A 25406-nucleotide genomic window follows, 5' to 3' on the forward strand; every position below is an offset into this window, starting at 1 on the left:
TCTGTAGCCGTATCTGGAAATGCTGAGAATTTAACCTGGGATCTTCTATATGCAAAGCATGTGCTCCACTTCTGAGCTCAGTTTTTTCAAACATTAAAGGCTTGTGTCTACTGCTCTAAGCTCCTAAGAGTTTATAGTCCTAGAAACTCTACTACTCTTAAGAATTAACTAACACATTAAAACAATCCTGTAAATCATTAAGAGCTGCTGAACATTTCCAGTGAAATGAATTTGAGCCAAAGTAAAAGTAAAAACTGGAAGGGCTCTTATATATATAGACTTCTAGCTATTCATTAAACTTCAATAATTGTTACAGTTTACGCTTATACAATAGTAAAATAATATAAAATACTATTTAAGATAAATATATATGATAGAAAGGAACTCTAGAATCTTAGAAAAGAAGCACCTATATTTAAGAATGTTTAGAATATATGTTTAGAACACCTTAATGTAAGGGTAAGTAAGAGATACAATATTTACAAACAAACATAGATAATTTGCCATTTGTTATATTAGTATACTGATAGATTAAGAGGGTCAGAGTGGGCATGGGGAAAAAACTGATCTTATACAGGAAATGTTAAGTTTTCTGGCTCCCTGTAAATCCACAGGGCACAGCTCAAACATGAGCTGGAGACCTGTTCTCACTGACCATTGCTGGAACAGGGTGAAGGTGAGGGAGTAGGGAAAGGGTGTTGAGGGTACTGGGTATGGTAAATTGGGTGACACTGAAAAGAAAACTAGAAGGAATTAGACAATCTTACTTAGTAAAATATGATTATAGACTCGACACCATAACATATATAAAATCTATTGGACAAATACTGAGAAAGAATATATCTATAAAGATAGTTTATAGAATGTATGACTGTAATGTTAGATAATCTCCAAATCGTGGTTGTCGGGCTTCTTGGCCGTGTTCCTAAGGTGGTTCTTCCTAACGTTTCGCCAGTCTCTGTGGCCGGCATCTTCAGAGGACAGCAAAAGGATCTCCAAATGGAACAAATAAGGCTAGAGGGGTGGCAATAATCTTTATGAAGAATTCAAAATTTGAAGTGATTGATTATATGGGAGACCCTGAAGGCAGATATATAATAGTAAAAGGAAAATTGGAAGACAAATTATTAACTATTGGTTCTTATTATGCCCCCAACACAGGTCAAGCAAATTTTATGCAGAACTTTTTAAGAAAGGTAAAAGAATTTGCCTGGGGAGAAATTATCCTAGGCGGAGACACAAATTGAATTTTAAACTATATATATATATAGTACCTATTAAAAAATTGAATGAATACCCATATACAGTGGTGCCTCGACTTACAAAATTAATCTGTATTGGAACGGTGGCTGCATCTCGAAACTTTTGTAAGTCAAATCACCATTTCCCACAGGAATGCATTGAAAACCATTTAATTCATTTCGGCTGCTTTTTGTTCTTATGTAGAGGCGCCGTTCTTAAGTCGAAGCATTAGTTCCCATAGGAACTAATGCAAAGCCAGTTAATCCATACTCTACCACTGGGGAGAGAATTTTTCTTCTTTTGACCTAAGATGAACTTAGGTTAAAAAAAGGGCAGGAAAGGAGGGAGGAGGGGAGGGAACACCTTCTAAACAGAACACCTTTAAAAACAAGCACCTTTTAAACCAAGCCGAACACCTTTTAGCTTAAAACAGGACAGGAGAACACTTTCTAAACAGAACACCTTTAAAAACAAGCACCTTTTAAACTAAACTAAGACCTTTTAGCTTAAAAAGGGCAGGAAAGGAGGGAGGGGGAAGGGAGGGAGGGAAAGAAGGAAGGAACAATAGAGAAAAGAGGAAAGAAAGAAAGAAGGTCATCACTGGGGCACACAGACCCCTCAGACAAAGGTTTGTGCTTTTAAGCACAAAAAGAGAGAAGTGAGAGAGAGAAGACGGGGGGGGTGAGAGTTTGGAGTCTAAAACACATCCTAAACCAACACATTTTACAACACATTTTAAAACAAGCAAGCAACTTTTAAACAAAACACATTTTAAAACAAAACAAGCAACTTTTAAAGCCAGCCATCCACCAACACCTTTTAAAACAAAAGAGAGGTCACTTAGTTTTCATTGTCTTCTGGAGGACATCACGGTGACTTCTGAATGGAGAATGGTGAGATGGTCATGACTGTGAGGTAGAGGTCCCCTCCTCTGGGTCCTCTTCTCCAGGGGCTCCGTGTTGCTGTCTCTTAGCTGCAGGCTCCATTCTGGTGAAAAGTTGCTTCGTCTTGCTTGCTTCACCTGTTTCGTCCTGTGCTGCAGAACTTTTCTGAAATGGCTGACCACGTTGTCATTCATCATGTCCAAAACACTTCCTGTCACCGTCCTGTTTGGGTGGTGCCTCTCAAAGAAGTCCTGGCACTTGTTCCATTTCTTGCAGATGGATTTTATCTCCTCGTTGCTAACCTGCGGTGCCTCTTCCTCTTCCTCAGTGGAAAGCTCCTCCACAAGAGCCTTCTGCTGCTCGGTTTGCAGTTCTGCAAGCTCTTCTGTCATCTTCTCTTCATGGTCTTCAACCAGCTCCTCTACATCCTCTTTATCGACATCTAGACCCATGCCTTCACCCATGGAGATGATGTCCCTCACCACCTGTGCATCAGTCACTTCAGTGCTATTGTCTGTGGCACAATTTGGCCACAGTTTCCTCCAGGCTGAGTTCAAGGTCTGAGTTGTGACAATTTCCAGGCCTTGCAAATGAGTCTGACGCTGTGAAGGACATTGAAATGTGACTTCCAAAACTCTTTCAAGGTCAAGGACGTCTCCTCGGTGATATTGAAACACCTGGTGAAGAGTGCCTTTGTGTAGAGCTTCTTGAAGTTGCTGATCACTTGCTGGTCCATGGGCTGCAGAAGAGGTGTTGTGTTGGGGGGAAGGAACTTGACCCTGATGAAATCCTTGTTGATATCATCCACCAAGGATGGGGTGTGTGCTGCGGCTTTGTCCATCAGCAGAAGGCACCTCTCAGGAAGCTGGTTGTCTGAACGATATCTTCTGACAGTGGGTGCAAACTCGTCATAGAGCCATTCCATAAACAGCTGCCTTGTCATCCAAGCACTTGAGCTGGCCCTCCACATGACAGGCAGTGTGGCCTTGTTAAATTTCTCTCGCTGGAATGGGCAAGGAGTCTGGAAGTGGTACAGCAGCAGAGGCTTGATCTTCAGATTGCCAGTGGCGTTGGCACAAAACAAAAGAGTCAATCTGTCCTTCATGGGTTTGTGGTCCAGCATTTTCTCTTCCTCCTGGGTGATGTAGGTTCTCCTGGGCACCTTCTTCCAGAACAGCCCTGTCTCATCGCAGTTGAAGACTTGCTGGGAGAGGTAGTCTTCTTCCTTGATGAATTTGGCAAAGTCCAACTTGAAGGCTTCTGCAGCATCATGGTCAGAACTTGCAGCCTCCCCATGTCCTACAATGCTGTGGATGCCACTACTCTTTTTTCAAAACCACCCCCTGCTGGCTTTGAATTCTTCTTGCACTGCACTTCTGGAGGGGTTTCTTTCCATTAAGTCGCTGTTCAGCTTCTTTGCTTTTTCACACATGATGGCTTCACTGATGCTTTCCCCTTTCAGCTGTTTTTCATTCACCCACACCAGTACAGTGGTGCCCCGCATAACGGGCGCCCCATTTAACGACAAATCGGCATAGCGAAGAAGATTTTGCGATCGCAAAAGCGATTGCATTGTGATGTTTTAGATAGCGAAAAATTGCTTTGCAATGATTGGTAAGCTGTTTCGCTTACCAATTTTCGCATAGCATTTTTTTTTATTCTAACAGCTGATCGGCGGTTCCAAAATGGCCACTGGGTAAAAAAAATGGCCGCCCGCTGTGTTTTCACACCTTTCCTCGCTTACTGGGCAGCGAAAATGGCAGCCGTATGGAGGATTTTCGCTGAACGGTGAGTTTTTTGCCCATAGGAACACATTAAACGTGTTTTAATTCATTCCTATGGGCTTTTTTGTTTCGTATAGCGATGATTTTTCCGGAACGGGTTATCGTCGCTATGCGGGGCACCACTGTAAAAGTTTTTCCACTTCTTCCATCAGGGGTGGCCTATTCTTTCTTTAAGATGGCGCCAATAGTTGACTTTGCCATCTTGAATTCAGCGGCCTGATCAGATAAACGCATGCCATTTTCATGCTTTTCAATTATGACCTTTTTCATTTTAATGCAGATTTTGTTTGTTTGTTTGCCTTTGCTCTGTTCTTTCTTTGGAGCCATGACTATTCAGCACACCACAGTACACAAACTCTAGAAGCCACAGAATCCAGCAAGCATTCCAGCACAGAACTCCTCATCACAAAAAGAGAGCATAGAGAGAGAGAGAGAGATAAGACAATTGGGGGAGGGGAGAGAGCCTTGAGTCTACAGTAGACTCCATTTTAAGCTCCATTTTAAAGCCTGCCTGCATCAACAGCCAGCAACCATTATTACAGCAAAGAGATCCCCAAAGAAAAAGACTTACATGCCACATTTTAAACCCACATATTTTAAAACAACAGAGAGGTCAAAGTACACAAACCCTAGAAGCCACAGAATGCAAAAATAAATAAATTTTACATTTTAAAATTACAGTCTTACTTTCACATTTAATTTTAATTTACTATTACAGTCTACTTTTCACATTTTAAATTCACATTGCAAGACCCATCAGAGCACAGAAACATAACTCCCCACCTAGCCCTCCCCCCACCAAGCTGCAAAAAACCCTATACAGTACAGTAAATACAGTGTACTCACCCAGAACAGGCAGTCTGACAGTGGGTGCAAAAATTTTTAAAAAGCCAAAATAAATTGCAGTCTGTACAATACAGTACCAGACAATACCAGGCAGTACCAGGCAGTCTGAAGACTCTCTCCGTATCCACACTCTCTAACCGCTGGGGCAAGCAAGGTAGCAGACAAGCAGCCTCTTCGCTGGCCAACTCAAAGTTCAAATTTCATGCTTTCCCTGTCTCCCCCATTTTTTTCTTTGTAACTCAATGCTCTGACCACAAGGCGAAGCAATATTTTGTGGCCGGAGCTTTTCATATCTCAAAATTTTCACAACTAGGGACATTCGTAAGTCGAGGCACCACTGTAAATCTATATCAGCAAATGTGAAAGAAATTGTTCTGAAGGTAGTGTATCTGTAGCATCTATAGCCTACAAAGTTACATAGAATTAATAAAGATTTATTGGATAAATGTTGGAGGAACTATGGACTAGAAGAAACTTTGGAACATATGTGGATTTCTTGCCACAAAGAAGCATTCTGGCACAAGGTAATTAGATGGATAGAGATGCTGACTAATCAAAAATAGATATGAATGGACTTCCGGCTTGACGTCGCGACGAGATAGCAGCAGGAGGACAGAGCTCTGTCCCCCGGGCTGAATTCTGACCTTGTTTGGGACACCGTAGGGTGTCGGAACCACCCTGGAGGGGTGGTGAACTGGGGGGGGGAAGCCTGTTGATCACAGGGGGGGCGGCGGCCACCCCGTTCGATCCAGGAAACTCCCTAATCAGCCAACGGGCAGAAACAAGCAATCTTTGCTTGCGAGTCGTCGGCAGCCGGCCAAAGACGCAAGAATCAGATTTTTTGGCATTGCTGTTTACCATCAGGTGAGACTTTTATAACTAATTGCTTATACCCTTGAAATAATTCCTATATATGGAAAAAAGAATTGCTATCTCTCAGAAACTAAAAAGCAGCAAAAAATCTGGTGTGAGGGATAGCTGATGGAAAGGAAATAACTTTAAAAATATACTTTAAGAATATTACAGTTTGACGTTGTAAAGCTTGAGAAATTTTCCTGCGAGTTATACTTGATAAATCTGGAGTTTGTTTTGACTACTTGGAATCTCTTGGCAAGGTGCCTAGGAGCGGTGACCTTGAGCACTCTCCTGTTATTTCCTTTAAACTTTCTCTAAGCTTGGCTGGGAAATTAACCCTAAAGTGGACCTTTAAGGCCATCAGGCCATGGATACAAATATTGCACCCTACCTTGGTATTTTGAGGGTTCAAATTTGGCTCAGGCCTATTTAGCCAAAGCGGACTTTTTGAAATGACTCTGGAAACTTTGAATATCTGTTTATAACCATCTGGGCAGCTGAAACAGAATGGCACAACAAGGACAATTCTGGAATGAAATAAAATCTGTACTTGAAAAAATATTGGACACCGTGAGATCTCACTATCAAGAGGCAAAACTATCTAATCAACATCAGAAGGACTATAGTCTGCAAGCAACAGGGAACAACAAAGAAGGAAATGGGAATATCTCAGATGAGGCATCCCAATCAAAACAGCAGCTTGAGAAAATTAATCTAATAGAAACATCAGTCTTGGACCAGAGAGGAGTACCAGGGGAAGACAAAGGGGAAAAAAAACAGCAAAATTAACCACCAAAAGCCTGGAAGACTCATTGAAGATAGACCAAGTACATAAAGAGTTAGTGGACATAAATCAGACCTACAAAATGGTTTCAGAGGACATGAAAGATGACAGAATGCTTAGAGACACAGTAATATTAAATGAGAAAGAAATTAGAAAGGGGATTACCTAGAAAGGTGAAAAAAAGGGAAAACAAGGAAGGGCCCCTTAATATTGAAAACATGTTTATATTTATCATCTGGATTTGTAAAAGGGTATATTCTGTATATTAAAAAGGAGAACTAAATTGAAATAAGGGAGGCCTAATCAGGGTAAAGATGTAATATGGTGATTTTTTATTTTAGGTAAACTAAATTAGATATAAAGCTGGGTTATGGATCTGGAAACACCTTTAATAAGAATGTTATTAGAATACTGTTAATAGAAGAATTATTAGAAGAATTTTATATAATATGAGAGTAGTATTATGATAGTGGTCATATTGTGTACTAAAATCTGTTTATGAATGGTTCGAATGCTTGAAAGATGTTTGGAATTGGGGGGGATAACCAGGAAGACACTGAGATGTAAAAAACAAATAATTGCAAGCAAAATATGTAACATGATGTCTGACAAGCACAAAATAATGCAGATAGACTGAAAAACTAATAAAATGTTTAAAACAAAAAAAATAGATATGAATGAAACATTATTGTTATTTTCATTATTTACAGGGGGAAATGAGAAACTTGAAAATAAAGAATTAGTTGCAAATCTTATAGGCACCGCAAGATCTAAGATTGCTAGAAATAGGAAAAACGCTCAAGATCTCTCATTACAAGTATTTACGAATAAGATATGGCATACAATGTTGATGGAAAAAATGACTAATAAAGTTAGACGTAGAGGAGAAATAAGGCACAGTCAATTCACTGAAAATTGGAAGCATTTATTAAAATATGCCAATAAAATAAATTTTGAGACACATGGTTTGGAAAACAATTTGGAGCATTTAGACTGTTGGTCGATATTTCTTTAAGATGTGACAAGGAATGGTGTAAATGTGATATGGAGAACTGGGAATATCAATTGGTTAATAAATTATATAACAAGTAAGATGACAGTTTACTATGTTAAACTTTGTATTTATTATTTATAATATGATGGATTGTCTTTTCTTTAGAAATTTAAAAAAATGAATTTGAGCCATTAGCTAAATTCATCCTGTTGGCATTAATTTTATTTATGTTAACTCCTTAGTTAATGCATGTGTACATTTGCTGCTGTAGACCAGTGGTTCCCAAACCTGAGTTCCCAGATGTCGTTGGACTTCATATTTCAGATCTTCCAGCCAGCATGGCAAATGTTCAGAACTTTTGAGAGTTGAAGTCTAATAACATCTAGCGACCGAATTTGGGAGTCTTTGCCCTAGACCAGTGGTTTCCAACTTGATTTGTCCTAGATGTTCTTGGACTGCAACGCACAGAAGCCATCATCACTAGTTGTGCTGGCCAGGGTTTCTGGGAGTTGCAGCCCAAAAACACCTGAGTTACCCAAGATTGGGAACCACTGCCCTAGGCCAACGGAATCAAATCACATTGGAAATGAAACATGTGCAACATGGCCTTGTGTCAATTAGCAAAGCTCAGACATCTTGTGGAAGACCTTCCCAAAACCCACCATTCCATATTGTTTGTAACAAAACCATTCGTTCCACTTCCCTCATGTTTTTATTTGCCTGGATGACCATCCATCATGTACGGTATGTACTGCAGATAGGAGGAGAAAGATGCCAGTACTTTTTCTGTTGTTGTTTTTTTAAAGATTCAGCATATCTTAAAAAATTAAAAAGTATAGTAGGTTAAAAACAACCAAACACAGAGACATACACATACCAGTATAATATAAAACTACATCTTCCCTCAAGGATAAGTGGTATGAGTAATCAACTGTCATAAAGCTAATATTTAAGTATTAAATAATCATGTTCCTTGAAATGCATGGGAGTGAAGGAACACCTTAATTTGAGGCCCAGATACCTGGGAAGACTGTTTTAGAAAGCACATAGCCAGCATATTCAAAAAAAGACATTTCTTTTTTCATGCTGGAGGGAATGCTTGCATTAACATGACTGATAATTTCTGTAACATGCAAGTGCCTTTATCAAAAATAATTTTAAAAAATGGAAATTGACCTTCCAGATTAATCCAAGGTACCATTTTAGGTTCAATCAACATTTTATTTAATAAAATTTTGCTATTCTAATTGAAATGTAGACACAGTTCCTTTTTTTGCGTAAGATATAAGCAGTGCAAAATTCCACTTTTCTCAGTTTAGAAATCTATGTCTTTCAAGCAGTATATATACAACTTGCAATAATTTTATTTAACATTCCTGGATGAACAGGAATGTACATTGAATGTCATTTCTCACTTTTAAATTTTGTTTTTAAATTCTGTCTTTGATTTATGATGCAGGCATTTGCTTGGTGGCCAGATTTGCTGGCTGAACACGGAGAAAAGTTTTGGTCCCTTTTTACTGTTGACATGGATGCCGCACTGGAAGCACAGCCACAAGACTCCTGGGATAGTTTCCCTCTTTTCCAGTTGCTAAATAACTTCCTGAGAAATGATCGTAAGCTCATTAAATGCTTAGCTGTTGTTACTTATGTTTGAGATTATTCTTGTCTTTCAATCTTTCCTTTCAGCTTTTTGGATGATAAATTTGGAGGGGAGGGGGGATTGCTTATTGTCTTTAATCCTCTTTTTCTCCAGATATTTGTAGCTGTCTGGAGATTGTGGGGCTGCAGCTTCCTGCACAATTGGAGGTGCTGGCTGGGGCTTGAATGAGTTGTAGGCTAACAACGTCTAGAGGGCAAGAGGTACCAACTTCTGCTGCAGATAATCTTGCCCTGACTTTTTTTCTGTGCGCTACAAAATACATATTACCTGGATTAGGATATTTTCTAGCATTTATAATCCTTATACTCCAGAGCAGAAATTTAACAATACGATTGACTTCCCAGCTCTGTCTTTCTGTCTACAGTGGTGCCTCGCTAGACAGTTACCCTGCATGACAGGTTTTTTTTTTTGCTAGACATTGGCTTTTTGCAATCGCTATAGTGATTCGCAAAACTGTGATTCTTATGGGGGAATTTCGCTGGACAATGTTTGCTCCCTGCTTCTCAAACTGATTTTCGCTAGACGACAATTTTGACAGCTCCCTCCGCGCTCGCAAACAGGTGTTTTCGGGACCTAAGCTTCACAAGACAGTGATTTAAACAGCTGATCGGTGGTTCGCAAAGCGGCTTTGCTATGGAAGATCTTTCCTAGACAATGACGATTCTTCCCCATTGGAACGCATTAAACAGGTTTCAATGCATTTCAATGGGGAAATGCTTTTCTCTAGACAATGATTTCGCTAAACAGCTATTTCAGTGGAACGGATTATCATCGTCTGGTGAGGCACCTCTGTATTTGATTTATATCCTGCTTTTCCCCAAAAAAATTGCAAGTAAAGTGGCTAAACTGGGATGCAACATAGCTTAGCAAACCTACCCTGCTGACATGTAATTCATTTGAACCATTGTTGCTTCTCAAACGTATTTCAGTATGGGTTTTCACAACAGTTCTTTTCAAATATGTTTTCAAATTCAGATTTGGTCAGTTATGCCTGATGCCAAATGTCACAGTTGAGAGACTGAGTTCAGATTACCATCTGTCATCTTAATAACACAAAAGATGTACAGGCTTTTTTCCCCCTATGTATGCTGTCTCCTTGATGATGTGAAGCAATTAAACATGGAAGTCTCCAGTCAACCATAGCTCTAGTTACCAAGTTTAAAACAAGCTAGGATCTTAAGATATGGATATCATTTAAGAGGCTTACTTGTTATGAACCTGGTAAGGATGCTTTCTCTTCAGTCTTTGGGATGGGATTGATACATTTAGAAATTTATTTTACGTGTTTACATTATTTTATCTTGATAGAATGGGAATTACAATTATTTCATACAACCCAGGTAGCACAATCATTAATAAGAGTGAAGAGATCATTTCAGGGAGTGAGCACGGTGGCATGGATAACAAGGGCAGGCACCTAACTACTCTTCCTAGACTCTTCAGCTTTTTCCCTCTGTAGAAGGACACAGCTGTGCACACCACAGCAGTGAGGCTGCTATAAATAGCTTTCTCCCTCATATGTGATGGTGCACACGATCCCGTTACTGGTGTTCAAATAAAATTTCACTACCAGGTCATTCAGTTTCTATACATGAACAGGAGAGGAGGCACCATTTTCACCTATCCAGCAACAAAATTCCTTAAGCCAGTCTTACTATTCAAAGGGCAAAGAGCAGGAATTGCACACGCAGGCAAAAGTGGCAAAGGTCTTGTTACACTTTTTTTCCACTTTGGAATCTTTGGAACATCAACTGCAATGTTGAATGGTGGGATGTTGTAACCAAAGGGAGAGATAACTATTAATGTAATGTATTATGTATTAAAGAAATACCTAGAAAAATGTATGTTGACTTGGGCATATGAACGCAGAGATTTTAGTTCCCCCACCCTCACCATAGGTTCAAGGCCTTCTGCTCATCTTTTTCATCCCCTCTTTATATTACCCCTGCCTTTTTCTCTTCAGTTCATTCTCCAAAGGTCATATCTGAGAGTGTCAGTATTCTGTAACACAGTGATGTATTTTCCTTCACATATGGCAAGGGTGATAGTGTTCAAAAACTGTCAGCCACCTGTGAGAATGAAAGTCACTCCTTAACTTCATGACTTAGACTGCCAGCCTGTAAAACATGGTCTGGATATGACTGAACATAGAATATACGGTGTCAGGATCATAAATTCCCCACAGACCACTAAGTAATACTGACCATGAAAGAGACACACTAAACGCACCTACTTACTTAATAGAAGATTACTGGAAGACTTGAAATTGCACTCTGTCTACCTTTCAGTCAATTAAATATGTAATTACTTTGAATAATTATGTGGAAACCATTTCAGGGGAGGAAGACGTTTTATTAAAATGGCCGAAAATGTATTTTCATAATGAAGTAATTATGAGCAACATTATAAAGAGCTATTGAGGGCAAACCCTAAGCCACTACAATTATAGGGCTAACTGCCCTGGTGCTTTTTTAATAAAAAATTTTTTAAAAGACTGGCTCATGAGAGGAGATCTGTTGCTGTCAAGCATTGTAGGGGTGAAAAAGCTTGAAATTCTCTTCTCTTCTTTGCTCCAAGTCCTTCCCCAAAGTTGACATTGGGGGGCAGTTTTCACCCACCTGGACCTGCTTTGAATACATTTGTGGGTTTATTTTTTGCGTGACCTCAGAGAAGCAGCTGCTGACATTGATGGGGCATTTTTCAACAACTGCAGTAAATAGCAAGAGAAGCTATCTGTGATCCTTTCACATTTTTCCCATTACTTTTTTCAGATCACAAAAAGTCTGTTAAGGAGGAAAAGACATGAGTAGCCCAATACCTTTGGAATGGTATCAGTAGAAACCATCTCTCTGGAGGCGCTCATAGGTGCTCACTTTGGCTGTAGAAATACAAGCACATGGCAAAGATATTTTGTAAGGGACCACTTCCCAAATAAAACTTTCTCCAAGATTTGGTCTAACATCCACACATTAGAACCATAAAAGTACTCCCAATGCTTATGGTATCAATATATCACTTGATTCCATGGGGACTAATCAGTGCAGTGGCTTAACTGTTATAAACAAAAATCCATTGCTGAAGACTTTTGCCTCTTTTAAAATGAAACTTGTGCAAATCTTTTTTAAAGAAATATCTCAACTGTGTTCTCTTGAGAGTAAAAAGGCTAGTGTTGGTAATAATTAACAAGGAGGGTGAAGTAGAGTCAAATTAACCATAATAGAGCCCAGAGTGCCTGTTAAAGTCACGTCTCATTATCAAAAAGCTCATTAGGAAATGAAGAAGTGAAAATCCCACTGTGGGTTGGTCTCTCATTGAGGCCAATATCAGGGATAATTTTTCAGATTTCTTTTAAAATGTACTACTAGGTCACTGTATCTTACATGGTTAATCTTCAGCATTTGAAACGTGAAGACTTGACACCTGCATGTTGTTCTGTTCCAAGAGCTTCCAGGGAACTCTAAATCAGTAAAGTGAGTTTTTTAGATATACAGTTTCAGCAGCCCTTACCTGCTGCTCAGGTTTTTTTCTAGGCTGCAGAATTCAAGCTCGTTGTGTCAAAGCCCAACTGCTGTAATTCACCCAATTGTCCATTTTTGCCTTTTTGACAGTAGAATTCTCTTTTGTATAGAGCAGTGGTTCCCAACCTTCGGTAACCCAGGTGTTCTTGGAGTACAGCTTCCAGAAAACCCGGCCAGCACAGCCAGGAACCACTGGTATAGATGAATGAAAGCAAACTTAATTTGCTCCAATAAAAGGAATACATTTTATTTATTTATTTATTTATTTATTTATTTATTTTATTTATTTATTTATTTATTTATTTATTTATTTGTACCCCGCCTATCTGGTCTACTTGACCACTAGTTTTAGTACCAGTATGTGTGGGGAAATAGCCACACATTATGAATAATGTAGAATTTGAAATTTCTTAACTTATTAACCTTGTTAATGCTCAGCCATTATGTCAGAAAAAAAGAAATTGATACACATTAAACATTCTATAAAGAAAGTCTCTCATCCATGTCAGCATAAAAATTTTGGGTCACAGGTCAAGTTCTTCTCTCTTTATGTCTGAAATGGGCTGCATTAATAAAGTTTTCTTTTATCAGCACACTGAAGTTTATCTACTTGCAATACTAGGTTCTGTGTTCAGCACCATACTATTGTTGATACTGCTTGTGCAGCAGCAGCTTCCAAACCAATATTCTGCAATACTTGATGTTAATCAAAATAACCATGTCTCACTTAGCATGTCACCCAGCCTGGCATGGTGTCCTGCTGTACTAGTAGATGTACAAACCTTATTATCAGACACTAGCATATTAACTCTATGTGTGCTTACTAGCCATGCAATTTAAAACTTTATAAGTTTATACTTTTAGCAAACTAAGACTCATGTAAAGACAACAAATATATAGGAAAATATTTAATGTCATCGGGGGGGGGGAAATATTTTTTTCATTTCCAAAAGTCAACTTTGACAATTAGTTCCTTTGCCAGCCTTATATGATCATATAGAAATGTCTTGCTATGTAGAAATACCCACATGTAGTTGACCCAGTATGTTTGAGTGGAAGTGAAATGAAGGGCTGAATCCAAATTTCATCCTATTAGGGTATACAAGTCTGTCTGAGATGAACAAGATTTCTTAGCCACAGCAACATAAATCCTATGCAGTGGGTTTGTTCTGTATAGGACTAATGCTGAATTTCGTTTTAAGTAGTTAGTGTAGGCTTCACCAATTTGATGTTGTCCCAGTGCTTTGAAATCACTTAAAGAGGAGTGAAAAAGTGGGTCAGGTTCAGAGCACCTGGACCTAATGAATATTTTTATCTGCAGTTAATGGAAGTTGTGGTCCAAAACATCGGGAAAGCATATGTTTTGTTCCTTGGTGGGTGAGGTCCCAGTCTCAAGGTCCTGCAGTACAGGCAAGGGGTATCAAGAAAAAAGCCAGGATCTAGAAACAAAGGCCATAATCCTTTGGAGGGGGAGGAACATACATGAAAGGGCAAGCCATCCTCTCTCTGCTGGACTGTTCTTCATGCAATTGGTCATTCAGATTTTACAGCTGTGTATAACGGTTTGCATGAAGGCCACCATGGAGGGAAATGGCTTGTACAGGTGCCCTTCATGCTGTGTTTCCTCAAGAGAATTCTGGCTGACCCATTCTTCCAAAGATTAACACAAGTAAAGTGAGTAAAAGGCAAAACCAAAAACAGTCCAAAATCTAACCAATCAAGTTGTAAAAAAACAAATAAGCAGGAGATTTCAGGAAATAGACAGTTTGAGGTTGTATATAGCAGGACAGTCACAAGAGTCAGGATGCAAGAACAGAAACGGATAGTATCTGGAGCTTAAGAAAGAGATTGTTTCTAACAGCTTTAAAATTCCAAGGCTAAGGTTTATATTTCAGAAGCTTTCTGGGGCTTCACTTTTGAGATTTTGGAAAAGCCCTGCCCCTCTCCATTGTGCATACTCCCCTGTCTCCCTTAATTTTCCCAAGTTCTTTTTTCATCTGATGATGAGACAGCACCTATTTAAAAACTTTGCAGTTCTTTCCCCTCTGTCTGCATTGACCATTGCATTATACTCTCCTCGGTTAATAAGGTGAGCTTCCCATCCATCAAGAGATGCTAGAGAGTATTCTTCAGCATTCTGGATGGTTGTGAGCCAGACACTGTGTGTCCATATGCATTTGTAAGTCAGTCTACACACGGAAGCACCTGTTCTGATTCGTAAGCATGGAATGCAGATCTTTGAACCTAGTTTTTTCCATCCATAAGTATCAGTAGCTAGGACACAGTGAACCCATCCTATTGGAGCTTAGTATTAGAGGCCACAGTCATTAACTTGCTTCATTGATTTTAGTGTATCTGTTCTAAGTGTGATGAACAGTGCAGACTGGTATCTGCCTACTCAGAAGTAAGCACCACTAAATCAAAAGGGATTCACTCCCAGGGAGGTATGCATAGGATTGCATGTTAAGTCTGGATCCATCCCACAAAGCATGTGGAGGGAAGACTTATATTCTCTGCTATACTTTGAAATACAGCCTTGTAACAGCTGGCCTTATAGCAATTACTGTATTATTTATCATTATCTTAAGTCTCTTTTCTGAGATAACAATATAATGTGATATTTGTTACTAACCCTTTGTCAGGGTCCAGGGTATGCATGATTGTCTTCAACAGTGGGGGCAAGGGCACCAGGATCCAGCCAACAGCACAGAGGACCAAGCCCAAACTCACACACAGATCAACTAGCCAGGATAGGAGCAGAAACTGGAGTGCCGGGACTGGAACCAGGCCACAGGAGTGGGAGCACTGAGCCCAAGTAGGGAGCAGGATCAGGAATACTGGAGTGAGCAGGACAACCAAAGACCTATGTTGCTCAGGCAGCTTCTGGGAGGGAGAGTCCTTCCTTAAGTAGGCCTTCCCTCAGGACTTCCAGGTGGACCTCATGAGAGCCCAGGCAGCTGCTCCCCAGCAGGGCTTGAGCCCGCAAATGATGTGCTCTTCCTGGGACCAAGCTGGCCCTGATCCTGCAGCTGCCAGGGCAGTGGTGCAGGGGAAGTCCTGCTGCCACCCAGCTCCTGACCTCCTTTTGCAAGTAAATATTTTCCTTCTGAGAAATTCAAAGGATTGTGGCATGAGGTTCAGTTAAAATTAACTATCTTCTGATGTATTCTACTAAAATCATATAAGCATCTCTGAAACAGATGAAAGGTATGCAAAACACAGACAAAAACTGGTGGATTATTATAGTCTCTCTGTGTTGCATTTTGCTTAGGTAATTATTTAGATTCAGTAGAGATGCTGTTCTAATTTACGTTATATTATAATTTGTTGATGGAAGTTGTCCTCTTTTTCAAAGAAACCTTGAATTGGATCCATTCTTCATAGAACATTATTCTTTGCTTTTTATTGACTTTGTCCCTGTGAATTGGATCCATTCTTCCCTAATCCACAAATATTAGCTTCAGAAAATGGTTTTGGCTGTTCTGTGAAATCATTTGTTTGCTAATGAACCATTAATTCCTAGAACAGTTGCTAAATCTGTGTACATTTACATTAATATTTAGGGGTCATGGTATCTATGAAATTTTGCCAGTGCAGTAATTTTGTTTTGCTTGCTATGAAGGATTAGGGTATTTTAAAATACATTAAGAGAAGATGGAATGCTTCAAAAATGTACTGACTTTAGTGGCAGATGCTTGTATATTATATATTCACCTTCCTTAGTACCCCAAAAATGAGCAGTCAGACCTGAATATATTGCCTATAACTAGTTTCAAGCTCTGGGATAAAACCTCTGCCATTCTCAGATAGCCCTCTATATTTCAGTGGCCAGAGAGAAACAGTGTACAGTGTCCCCTATCCCTTTCTACTTAGGGGAAAGATGCAGAGATAGCAGGGAGGATGTATACATTTGTTTTTGCATAGAGACATAGGTAACCTCCAGTGTTCCACACAATGCTACCTGTGGCCTTTAGGTCCAAAACTTTGTACGCAGAAAATGTCAAGTTTAACTATAGGACAATTCTTATCTTAAATGTAAACATCTAATGAGCAAAGCAGCGATTTGGGTAAAGCATTGCCTTGTAAGTAGTCATGCCACCATACCATGTAAGAGTGATTGCAAACCTCACACTCCAGTGCACATCTGTCTGCTTGGTGTTAAATCTTAGCACATCTGTAAGATAGCAAGTCTGTGTACATCTGTGAGAGATCTGTGAAGATGGAAATCTTGAGATCTAGCCAGCATAACCAGTCACCAGTTATAAGAGTTGCATCTGGAGGGTCGCTGATGGCTCTTCTCTTGTCTAACTTAAGGTGTGGTTGTAAGAAAGAATGAGTTGATGTGCATTATGTGCTTCAAAAATTTAAAGCTAACAACGGCTTAGCAACAACAGCATAAGTGAAAGATTCTGTCACTAAATATAGCTTGACTGGATAGCTCAAATGAGTTGGGTACCTGACTGCAGAACCAGAGCTCTGGAGTTCAATTCCCCACTATGTTTCCTAGGAGAAGAGCCAGGTGCTCCCAGTAGAAGGGCATGAAGCCATACATAAGTACTCTGTTTCTACAAGACCACTGAAAATGGCTGCCATAACTTGGGGCTGACTTGATGGTATATAATTATAATTTAGCTGGGTGGAGAGCATGTTGAGTTGGAACACTTGACTGTGGAGGCAGAAGTTGGGAGCCCAGTTCCCACTATACTTCCCTGCAGAAGATTCAACTTGATTGGCCTTGAGCAACTTACACACTCTTAGAGCAACCCCCAAAGAAGACTATAATAAGTACTCCTGAATAGTTTGGACTCAGAAAACACTGAGAAGGGTTTCCAAATATTCAGAGTCAACTTGATAGCATGCAATTATTGTTACTAACTAAAATTATTATTATCTTTGTGGTTGTTAATCCCTCCATGGACCCAGGCCTTACTGAGGCGGAGGGGCTTCCGTGCTTCATTGAGGTTGAGATCTATGCTAGTGGTAGTGTTGGTACCTGAAAGGTCTCCCAAGCCAGACAGATCTCGGCTGAGAAGCCAGACCAACTGTGTCCACCAACTATTAATTTTGATGAAAGGAAATGAACAGAAATCCATACTGGATCAGTCGTTGCCTGGGTCAACAAGGACCATGTCTGACAAGGACCATGTCAGATGCTATAGCCCCTGAACATCTGATGACAGATGGGCTACAGGGCTCAGCAGACCCTGTTGAGGAACCAGGACAGGCTGTTGCAAATCAGCACTGGAACAATGTAAATGCAGAACTTGGACTCCTACTGAAAATCAAGAAATTATGAAATGCTATTGTGAAGCAAACCCGACAGCCCATGGTTTTAAGAAAAAGAATGATGGAAATTTGGGAAAGGAAACACCCGAATAGTGACATAAACTGAACAACAATTAATGGACCAGAGAAGGTTTATCATCTGCAGTAAAATGTTTTCAGAACCAGAACAGCAAGAACTAGAAAAGGTGGGAAAAGAAAAATAAACACAGAACAATGACCATAGTATTGAAGGCAAATGGAGGGTTGAGGTAGACACAATAATGGAAGAAAATGGATCAGTAAAGAACAACTTATGGAACAACCCAGAAACTATGAGTTAACAGAACAACAGATACCACTGAGGGGGAAAATAGTAACCCATATTAGCCAGAACACAGAAAGGCAAAGGCTCCCCCCTTTTTGCATGAATTACAAAGTAAACCAGTAAAAGATCTACTGACAGATTCAAATGTAGTAAGCTTCACCTGCTTGCAGAAGGACAGAAAAGATTAGGCCAGTCTAACATCCCATGGGAGGGTGTTCCAGAGACTCAGAACAGAGAAGGCTCTCTCCCATGTCCCCATCCAATGGACATGTGAAGGTGGTGGGACTGAGAGGAAGGCCATTACTTCCAATCTTACACAATCATTTAGATAGCTTTAGCCCAAACTGTTTAGAGAATTGTAGGTTAAAACCATCACTTTCTTCTAGTGCCTCTCCACCTTGAACACATTCACCAGCTTGGAACCATCTGGGAGGGAGTTCACATCTCAACCCACTGAGAAGCATGCTGAAAAACATAAACACCACAAGACTACCAATATCTGATCTCAGTCATCATCTTTAGAATACAAGGCTGTCTGATCATCAGCCTCAAGAAACCTCCAAATGGACAGACCATCTCCCATCATATACAGGATGATGCCAATGGAGAATAACTTTTATCTCCCCCTTCTACAGAACCCAACTTCAGCTCTATGCAGGTTCTGAGTGGCCTTTCATGTCACCTTTGCTGACTTTGAAAGGACACAAAGAATAGGACATTTGGCCCCACACCATGGCCAGGCCTTCCAATGCTGGAGCCCCACCACACCCAGCCCGAAAAACAAAGGTTGACCATTCCAGAGTCACCACAGCCAATCAACACTTGATTCAGAAATGCCCTCGCTCGACATCTACCTCAGTCTACAGAACCAGTTCAAGGAATGCACCAGACAAAGAAGAAGGAAAAAACAGGAGAGAACAGTTAAAATTAGACTGACTTACCTCTCCTGCATCCTGTGATCTGGAAGCAGGTGTCCATCCAAAGCCGAAGTCTAGACTTACAAAAGAAGAAGAACAGACCACTGAGGTACAACAACATTCCACAGGCACAAAGATGAAAATGTCTCTTCTCAAGAATCAGCATCACTTCTAGAAACATTAGACACTAATGATAATAATCCTCCATCACTATCAAAGGACATTGGGTCCTTCTTGGACATAATGCTCAGAATGGAAAAGTCCTTGCAAATAGAAGTCCAGAGACCTCCATCTCTAAGGACTGATCTGGTTTACGATAAGATACAGAAAAACGCTTCCACCTCAATTCATGTGGCTGTGTTGCCATCATTATTGGACCTGGTGAAAGAATAATCAAAGAAACTATCAACCCCCTCCCCAACATCAGGAAGGGTTGAACATTTATACAGAATACAGGAAAAGGATGCTTGTTTTAAAAAAATCATGCAAATGACATACTCACCGCACATACAGCTCAGCAGCTACAGGGCTACATGGCTTTGATTACAGTCACCATTACTCATTCAGAGCTAAAGGTGAAGTCCCTGCAAGTGTGGTTCCTGTTGAACTTCAACAATGTCAGAGACAACAGCCAAAAAACACTCCAGGTAACCCAGAGCTAATAGAGTAGCTTCTCCAGGGGTCCCTTTCTTCTCATCCACATGGGACCAGATGACACAGACAAAAGGAAGTACAAAGAAATCACATCAGATGTTGAAGCTCTGGGAAGGAGATTCAAGGACTTTGGGGGCCCGGAAATCTTTTCATCTGTCCTACAGATACCCAGAAGAGGAATAGAAAAGAGTAGTTACTTATCTATAACTAATTCTGTCACCAGTGTCCAGACAGTAGATGCACGAATTAATTGCACAGGCTTTGGGAGACTGTTCTTTTTAGGTGGCATTAATAAACCAAAATTTAAACAGCCTATCTTCTGCTGTTTCTTCATAACTAGACCAAATTGTTTTGTGGTCTAGCTTTGTGGTCAACATCCGATCCCTTTGACATCCAAAGTGGAGTGAAACAGGGATGTGTCCTCACGCCAACCCTGTTTGGGATCTTTTTTGCTGTCATTCTGAAGCATCCCTTTAGAACTGCAACAGAAGGTGTCTATCTCTGGACTAGATCAGATGGAAAGCTCTTTAATCTCTCTAGATTGAGAGCGAAGACCAAAGTCCAGCTGAAATGCATGCGGGACTACCTCTTCGCTGATGATGCAGCTGTTGCCCATTCTGCTTAAGACATCCAACAACTCATGAATCGTTTTAGCAAGGCCTGCCAAGACTTTGGATTGACAATCAGCCTGAAGAAAACACAAATCATCGGCAAAGGCCTCCCTCTATTACCATCTCTACACAAGAATTGGAGGTTGTTCATGACTTTGTGTACCTTGGCTCAACGATCTCTGACACACACTCTCTAGATTTCGAGCTAGATAAACGCATTGGCAAAGCAGTTACCATGTTCTCTAGACTCACAAAGCGAGTATGGCTTAACAAAAAGCTGACGGCATATACCAAGATCCAGGTCTATAGAGCCTGTGTCCTGAGTATACTCCTTTACTGCAGTGAGTCCTGGACCGTTTTTGCATGGCAGGAGAGGAAGCTGAACATGTTCCATATGTGTTGTCTCTGACGCATTTTTGGTATCACTTGGCAGGACAAAGTTCCAAATAGAGTAGTCCTAGGTCTGGAATTTTTAGCATGCATACATTACTGAAACAGCGATGTCTACGTTGGCGTGGGCATGTTGTGAGAATGGCTGATGGTCGGATTCCAAAAGATCTCCTGTATGGAGAATTAGTGCAGGGAAATCGCCCCAGAGGGAGACCACAGCTGCGATACAAGGATATCTGCAAGTGGGATCTGCAGGCTTTATGAATGGACCTCAACAGATGGGAAAACTTGACATCTGAGCATTCAGCCTGGAGGCAAGCAGTGCTTCATTTTGAAGAGACACTTGTCCAGCAGGTCGAGGCGAAGAGGCAGTCCTGAACCCAGCAAAATCAGGGAGCTGGACAGGAGACAGATTGTATTTGTCTTCAGTCTGGAAGGGATTCTCTCAAATTGGCCTTCTCAGCCACACTAGACGCTGTTCCAAGTCCTCCATACAGAGCCCGTTACCATAGTCTCTCGAGACTGAAGGATGCCTAAAACTAAAAATTGTTTTCACAGATGTTACTGAATAATGAACATATCCATATTAATTCTCAAGAAACAGAGGTATATATAAATCACAAGAAAGGATAACTCAGCAATTATATTGACAGTGATTGTATTCAGATCTAACAAACCTGAAAATAAACCATACTTAAGATTAACCAGAATTTTAAAATGGGTCTGATAGCCTGCAGTCTTTTCCCTATAATTGTGAAAGGAAGAGCACAAGCCTGATCCTCAGTTATATAAAGATACATCATTGTTCATTCTTAAATCCCAACATAATCCATGTTTCTTGTGAGGTTAAGCAAGTCCTAAGAACTCTTTTGTTTTTTACCTTCCTTCTTTTTAATAGATCAGAATTAAAGTTGCTGAGCTTGCTACTAATGCTAAAAAATTAAATGGAGAGCCTGAAGTGCAGATGTGGACTTCAGACTGTGAGAAGATCCAGTTAAAGACTTGTTTTGGTTCCCACTTATTAAGATTTGTTCAATAATTTGATTTGTATTGATTAACTCAGAGTACTCCAGTTCTCTTCCTATGTCATAGCAGCTAGGCTTGTTTGAAGGATCTCTTCTTTGTCTTTTAAATCTGGGGATCCTAATGGGAAATGGGGCAGGGAAGCATTTTTAGACTTCTGTTCAGATCACAGGTGGGAGATTTGTAGTCCTTCTGATTTTGTTGGACCACAGTCAATGTGACCAATCATCCAGAATACAGTAGTCTGACAAATTTCTCACTCCTAATTCAGATGTTTTATTACATAAATGCATTTAGCATGTGTGTGTTTTTGTTTTATGCCTATCTCTTTGCATGGACCTAATGCAAAGCAAAAGAAAGAAAAATTCTACACCTGTAGATCTATGCCCACATTATGGTTGCTCCATTCTATGACAATCAGTAGCTATAAGCAAAAGCTGATGAATTTAGAATTGTACCTTAGGTTTCCAAATGAGAAAACACATGTACAGTGCAATCCTTTTAATGTATACTCAGAAGTTCCATTATGATTGAACAGTGATGCATTAAGGATTGTAGTTCTAAAGAAATATTTAGATAATTAGCAAATGTTTAAATCCATTTTAACAGAAATCCTTCAAGTTTACAATAAATTTCAGTGTGTATTTGGCCTTCTGATCTGTCATGTCCAGGAGAATCAACATTTTAAATGTACCAGAGAGTAAAATTCTATCTGCTAACTACTTTATAGATCAAATCCTAACTAAAACTCCGGGGCCGCGCCTCAGATCTAGAAAATATAAGAAGTATTATTTCAGGGCTAAATCCAGTCGTCAGTCCCTTGTAGTTTCAGCCTGTTGAATCAATAGAATTTACATAAGTATTGTCTTAACAAGTTTCATTTATTCATTTGCTCTGCTCAAGCTAGGGCTAAGAATTAGATTTATCCCTCAGTGTTTAAGACTATCTGTTCTGAACATCTAAGCCCTCTGGTTGGAATCATAAGTTGCTGAAATGACTATCTTGCTAGAACATACTAATGACTATGCTAGGCCAGGATCACCAACACGACATGAAATTGCTTATTCTCATACCTCACTGCAGAAGCACATGAATGTATCCCGGCACAAATATTTATAATGAAGGTGTAAGTAACTAATGCTGTCAAGAAACAGTATCAGCTTCTTTCATTTTAAGCTTGCAGTAATAAATAGCTAGGGAAAGTAACTGTAAACTCTTTGTTCTCTGTTTTTCAAGCACTTTTGTGCAATGGAAAGTTTCACAAGCACTTGCAAGAGGTTTTTGTTCCCTTGGTCATCCGCTACATTGATCTCATGGAATCATCCATTGCCCAGTCTCTTCACCGAGGTCTTGAACAAGAGTCATGGCAGCCTGTCAAGTAAGTGTTTCTGGGACACTTAAGCCAGCAATGCCTGTCCTATTTTGAATCTCAATTTGGTCTGTGGTACTCTTCAGTTTTCCTTTTAAATTTTATTTTTATTTTTATTGTACTCCTGCATTGTTTATTTCTTCACAGGACCATCACCAACAGTCTTCCCAATGTAGCTCTTCCAAAAGTTCCAAGTTTGCCTCTTAATCTTCCCCAGATACCTAGTTTTGCTACACCGACCTGGATGGCTTCTTTATATGACTCCACGTGTGTATTCTTGACTAATGTCTAAACGTTGAGTGTGTGTGCGTCTCAGCTCTGCACGGCCTTGCTGATGTCATGTATAGCTGTATTTGGACTGCATGGTGTTTGTGATCATTTGGTTGGAAATTATAGCTTTTTGGTAGAAAGCCAAGCATGAAACGTCATTGGGTTGTGCTTTTTGGTGTATAAAATCTCAGTAGGATGTTGCTTAAAATTAACTAGGCAGAGGTTTGTTGTGGTACACTTAGCAGTCATCACCCTTAATTACATAATTGCGCCTATTTAGTTAATAGGCAGTGTGGAAACACTTTAAATTATTGTACTGGAGTATTATTTTTTTAATGGCAATAGCTCTTCGTATTTTGGCATGCTATTACTAATCCATTGCATGTGCCAAAAAAATTGAAAATAGCACCAATAGCAATTGTTTGTGTTATTTTATGAGATTTTTAATAGGACACTTCCGACCTTAAAAGAATTCAGTTCCCACTTAATAAGACTGTGACAGTCTGAGCCTCCTTCTCAGTTTTTTGTTTGTTTGTTTGAAATGACACACAGCAGGTTTTTGTACCTTAAATGAAAAACATCACAATTATGCATTATAAATCACAACAAAAGAAAATAAAAAGAAGATTTAAAGGATTTATATTGCAAGCACTCAACAGAGAAATATTCTTAAGCACATTAAAAGAAAAAGTAGTTGAATCGTTATGACATCTCCTTCAAATTTAGCACTGGATCAATGTTTGGAGCAAATATACAAGCATTGTATAATTTCAGAAATAGATGCCTAGACTGACTTTATTTGCAATTAGCAATAAAGGTTAAAATGCAAACCACAGGGTGGGAGACTAAATGAAACAAATACTACTGGGGTAGAGAGACCATGACAATTAAAAATCATACTCAGTTTTTCAAAAATCACTTTAAAATGATCAATAATGAATTAGTTTCTGGTTCTAGTACTCTCTGCAAGTTCTGTTCTGTCATTTCTTCTATCTTTGATGTTCACAAAGGAGTGTTTATGTAATCCAAGAACACAAGAACGGGAAGTAGCAGCAAACTTGAGGAAACACCGGGGTTCCAGAAGTTTTTTTAAAAGGAATATGTTTAGAACAGAACAGGGTGTCCTGGAAGAAGCCATTGCTGGCTAGAGCATTACAAACAGGATCAGTCTATACTGCACCATTTGTTGCAGGTCCCAGTTGTGCTTTTAATACTAAAAATCAAACATGGCAAAACATTATTCATAAGGTTAGCAACAAATAGCTTTTTAAAAAAGAATAAATAGTATGTGTGGGTGAGCTAATGTGAATCAAGAACCTTCCATGTGGGAATTTACTTACTCATTTATTCCATTTATACTCTACCTTTCTGCCAAAAATGGCAGTCAAGATGGCGGCGGCTGCCACTTCCTAGCCTACCAGCGAATGGACATTGTCATGGCTATACTGACTTTGGACATAACAGCTCTAAGCAATGACACTATACTGCATCCAAACCAGGATCCATAGGTTTTTAGCCAATAAGTTTTTTTCCTACTTGCAGTCCTTTACTCATTTATTTAGCGTCAATAATCAGCTATAACAATCTGTACTTTTTATTTCTTGGTATATAACTGAAATACTCTAGCTTTGTGCACTGTATGAGTGTAATGGTTTCTTGATCTTAATACTGCTTCATTGGTTACATTCTCAATTCAGGAAATTGTTAATGTTCTGGAATAAATCTACATTGTAAATGTTTCCTTTTAAATCATGTGGTACGTCCACATTTAACAAATGCCTATATGAACATCCATGGTTCCATGCCACACAATAGAGTCAAGAATGCATAACACAGTACAATGTGCAAGACAATTTAACGTTTTGTTGAATGTCAAGGTAGCTCAAAATAGTAAAATTAAAGCCACAATTAACTACTAGTTCATTCAGCTTCTCTGCCTAGAATGAAAGAGCCTGGTTGCTTTGTCCATTGTCTCAGGAAATGAAGTGTTTTGGACTACTTCTCTATAAACA

At 39.6% G+C, this 25406-nt stretch overlaps 1 protein-coding gene across 13 annotated transcripts in view; it reads left to right on the forward strand.

Annotated features, from left to right (window-relative positions):
• The window catches only part of CADPS2 (calcium dependent secretion activator 2), a 371478-nt gene that overhangs the window by 274101 nt on the left and 71971 nt on the right, over positions 1-25406 (forward strand). For 9 of the 13 annotated variants that reach the window (XR_012087419.2, XR_012087420.2, XR_012087421.2 and 6 more), the window contains 3 exons: positions 8849-9005; positions 22992-23133; positions 23272-23391. Coding sequence is in view for 10 of the 13 variants with exons in the window: in XM_020803108.3 (XP_020658767.3) it covers positions 8849-9005; positions 22992-23133; positions 23272-23391 (419 nt within the window). In the remaining 3 variants the exon portion in view is untranslated. The remainder of the gene's footprint in view (positions 1-8848; positions 9006-22991; positions 23134-23271; positions 23392-25406) is intronic. The other 4 variants (XM_073000551.2, XM_020803115.3, XM_073000552.2 and 1 more) reach the window with 1 other exon arrangement.

This window comes from Pogona vitticeps, chromosome 5 (genome assembly GCF_051106095.1).
Source record: "Pogona vitticeps strain Pit_001003342236 chromosome 5, PviZW2.1, whole genome shotgun sequence".
Taxonomy (NCBI): domain Eukaryota; kingdom Metazoa; phylum Chordata; class Lepidosauria; order Squamata; family Agamidae; genus Pogona; species Pogona vitticeps.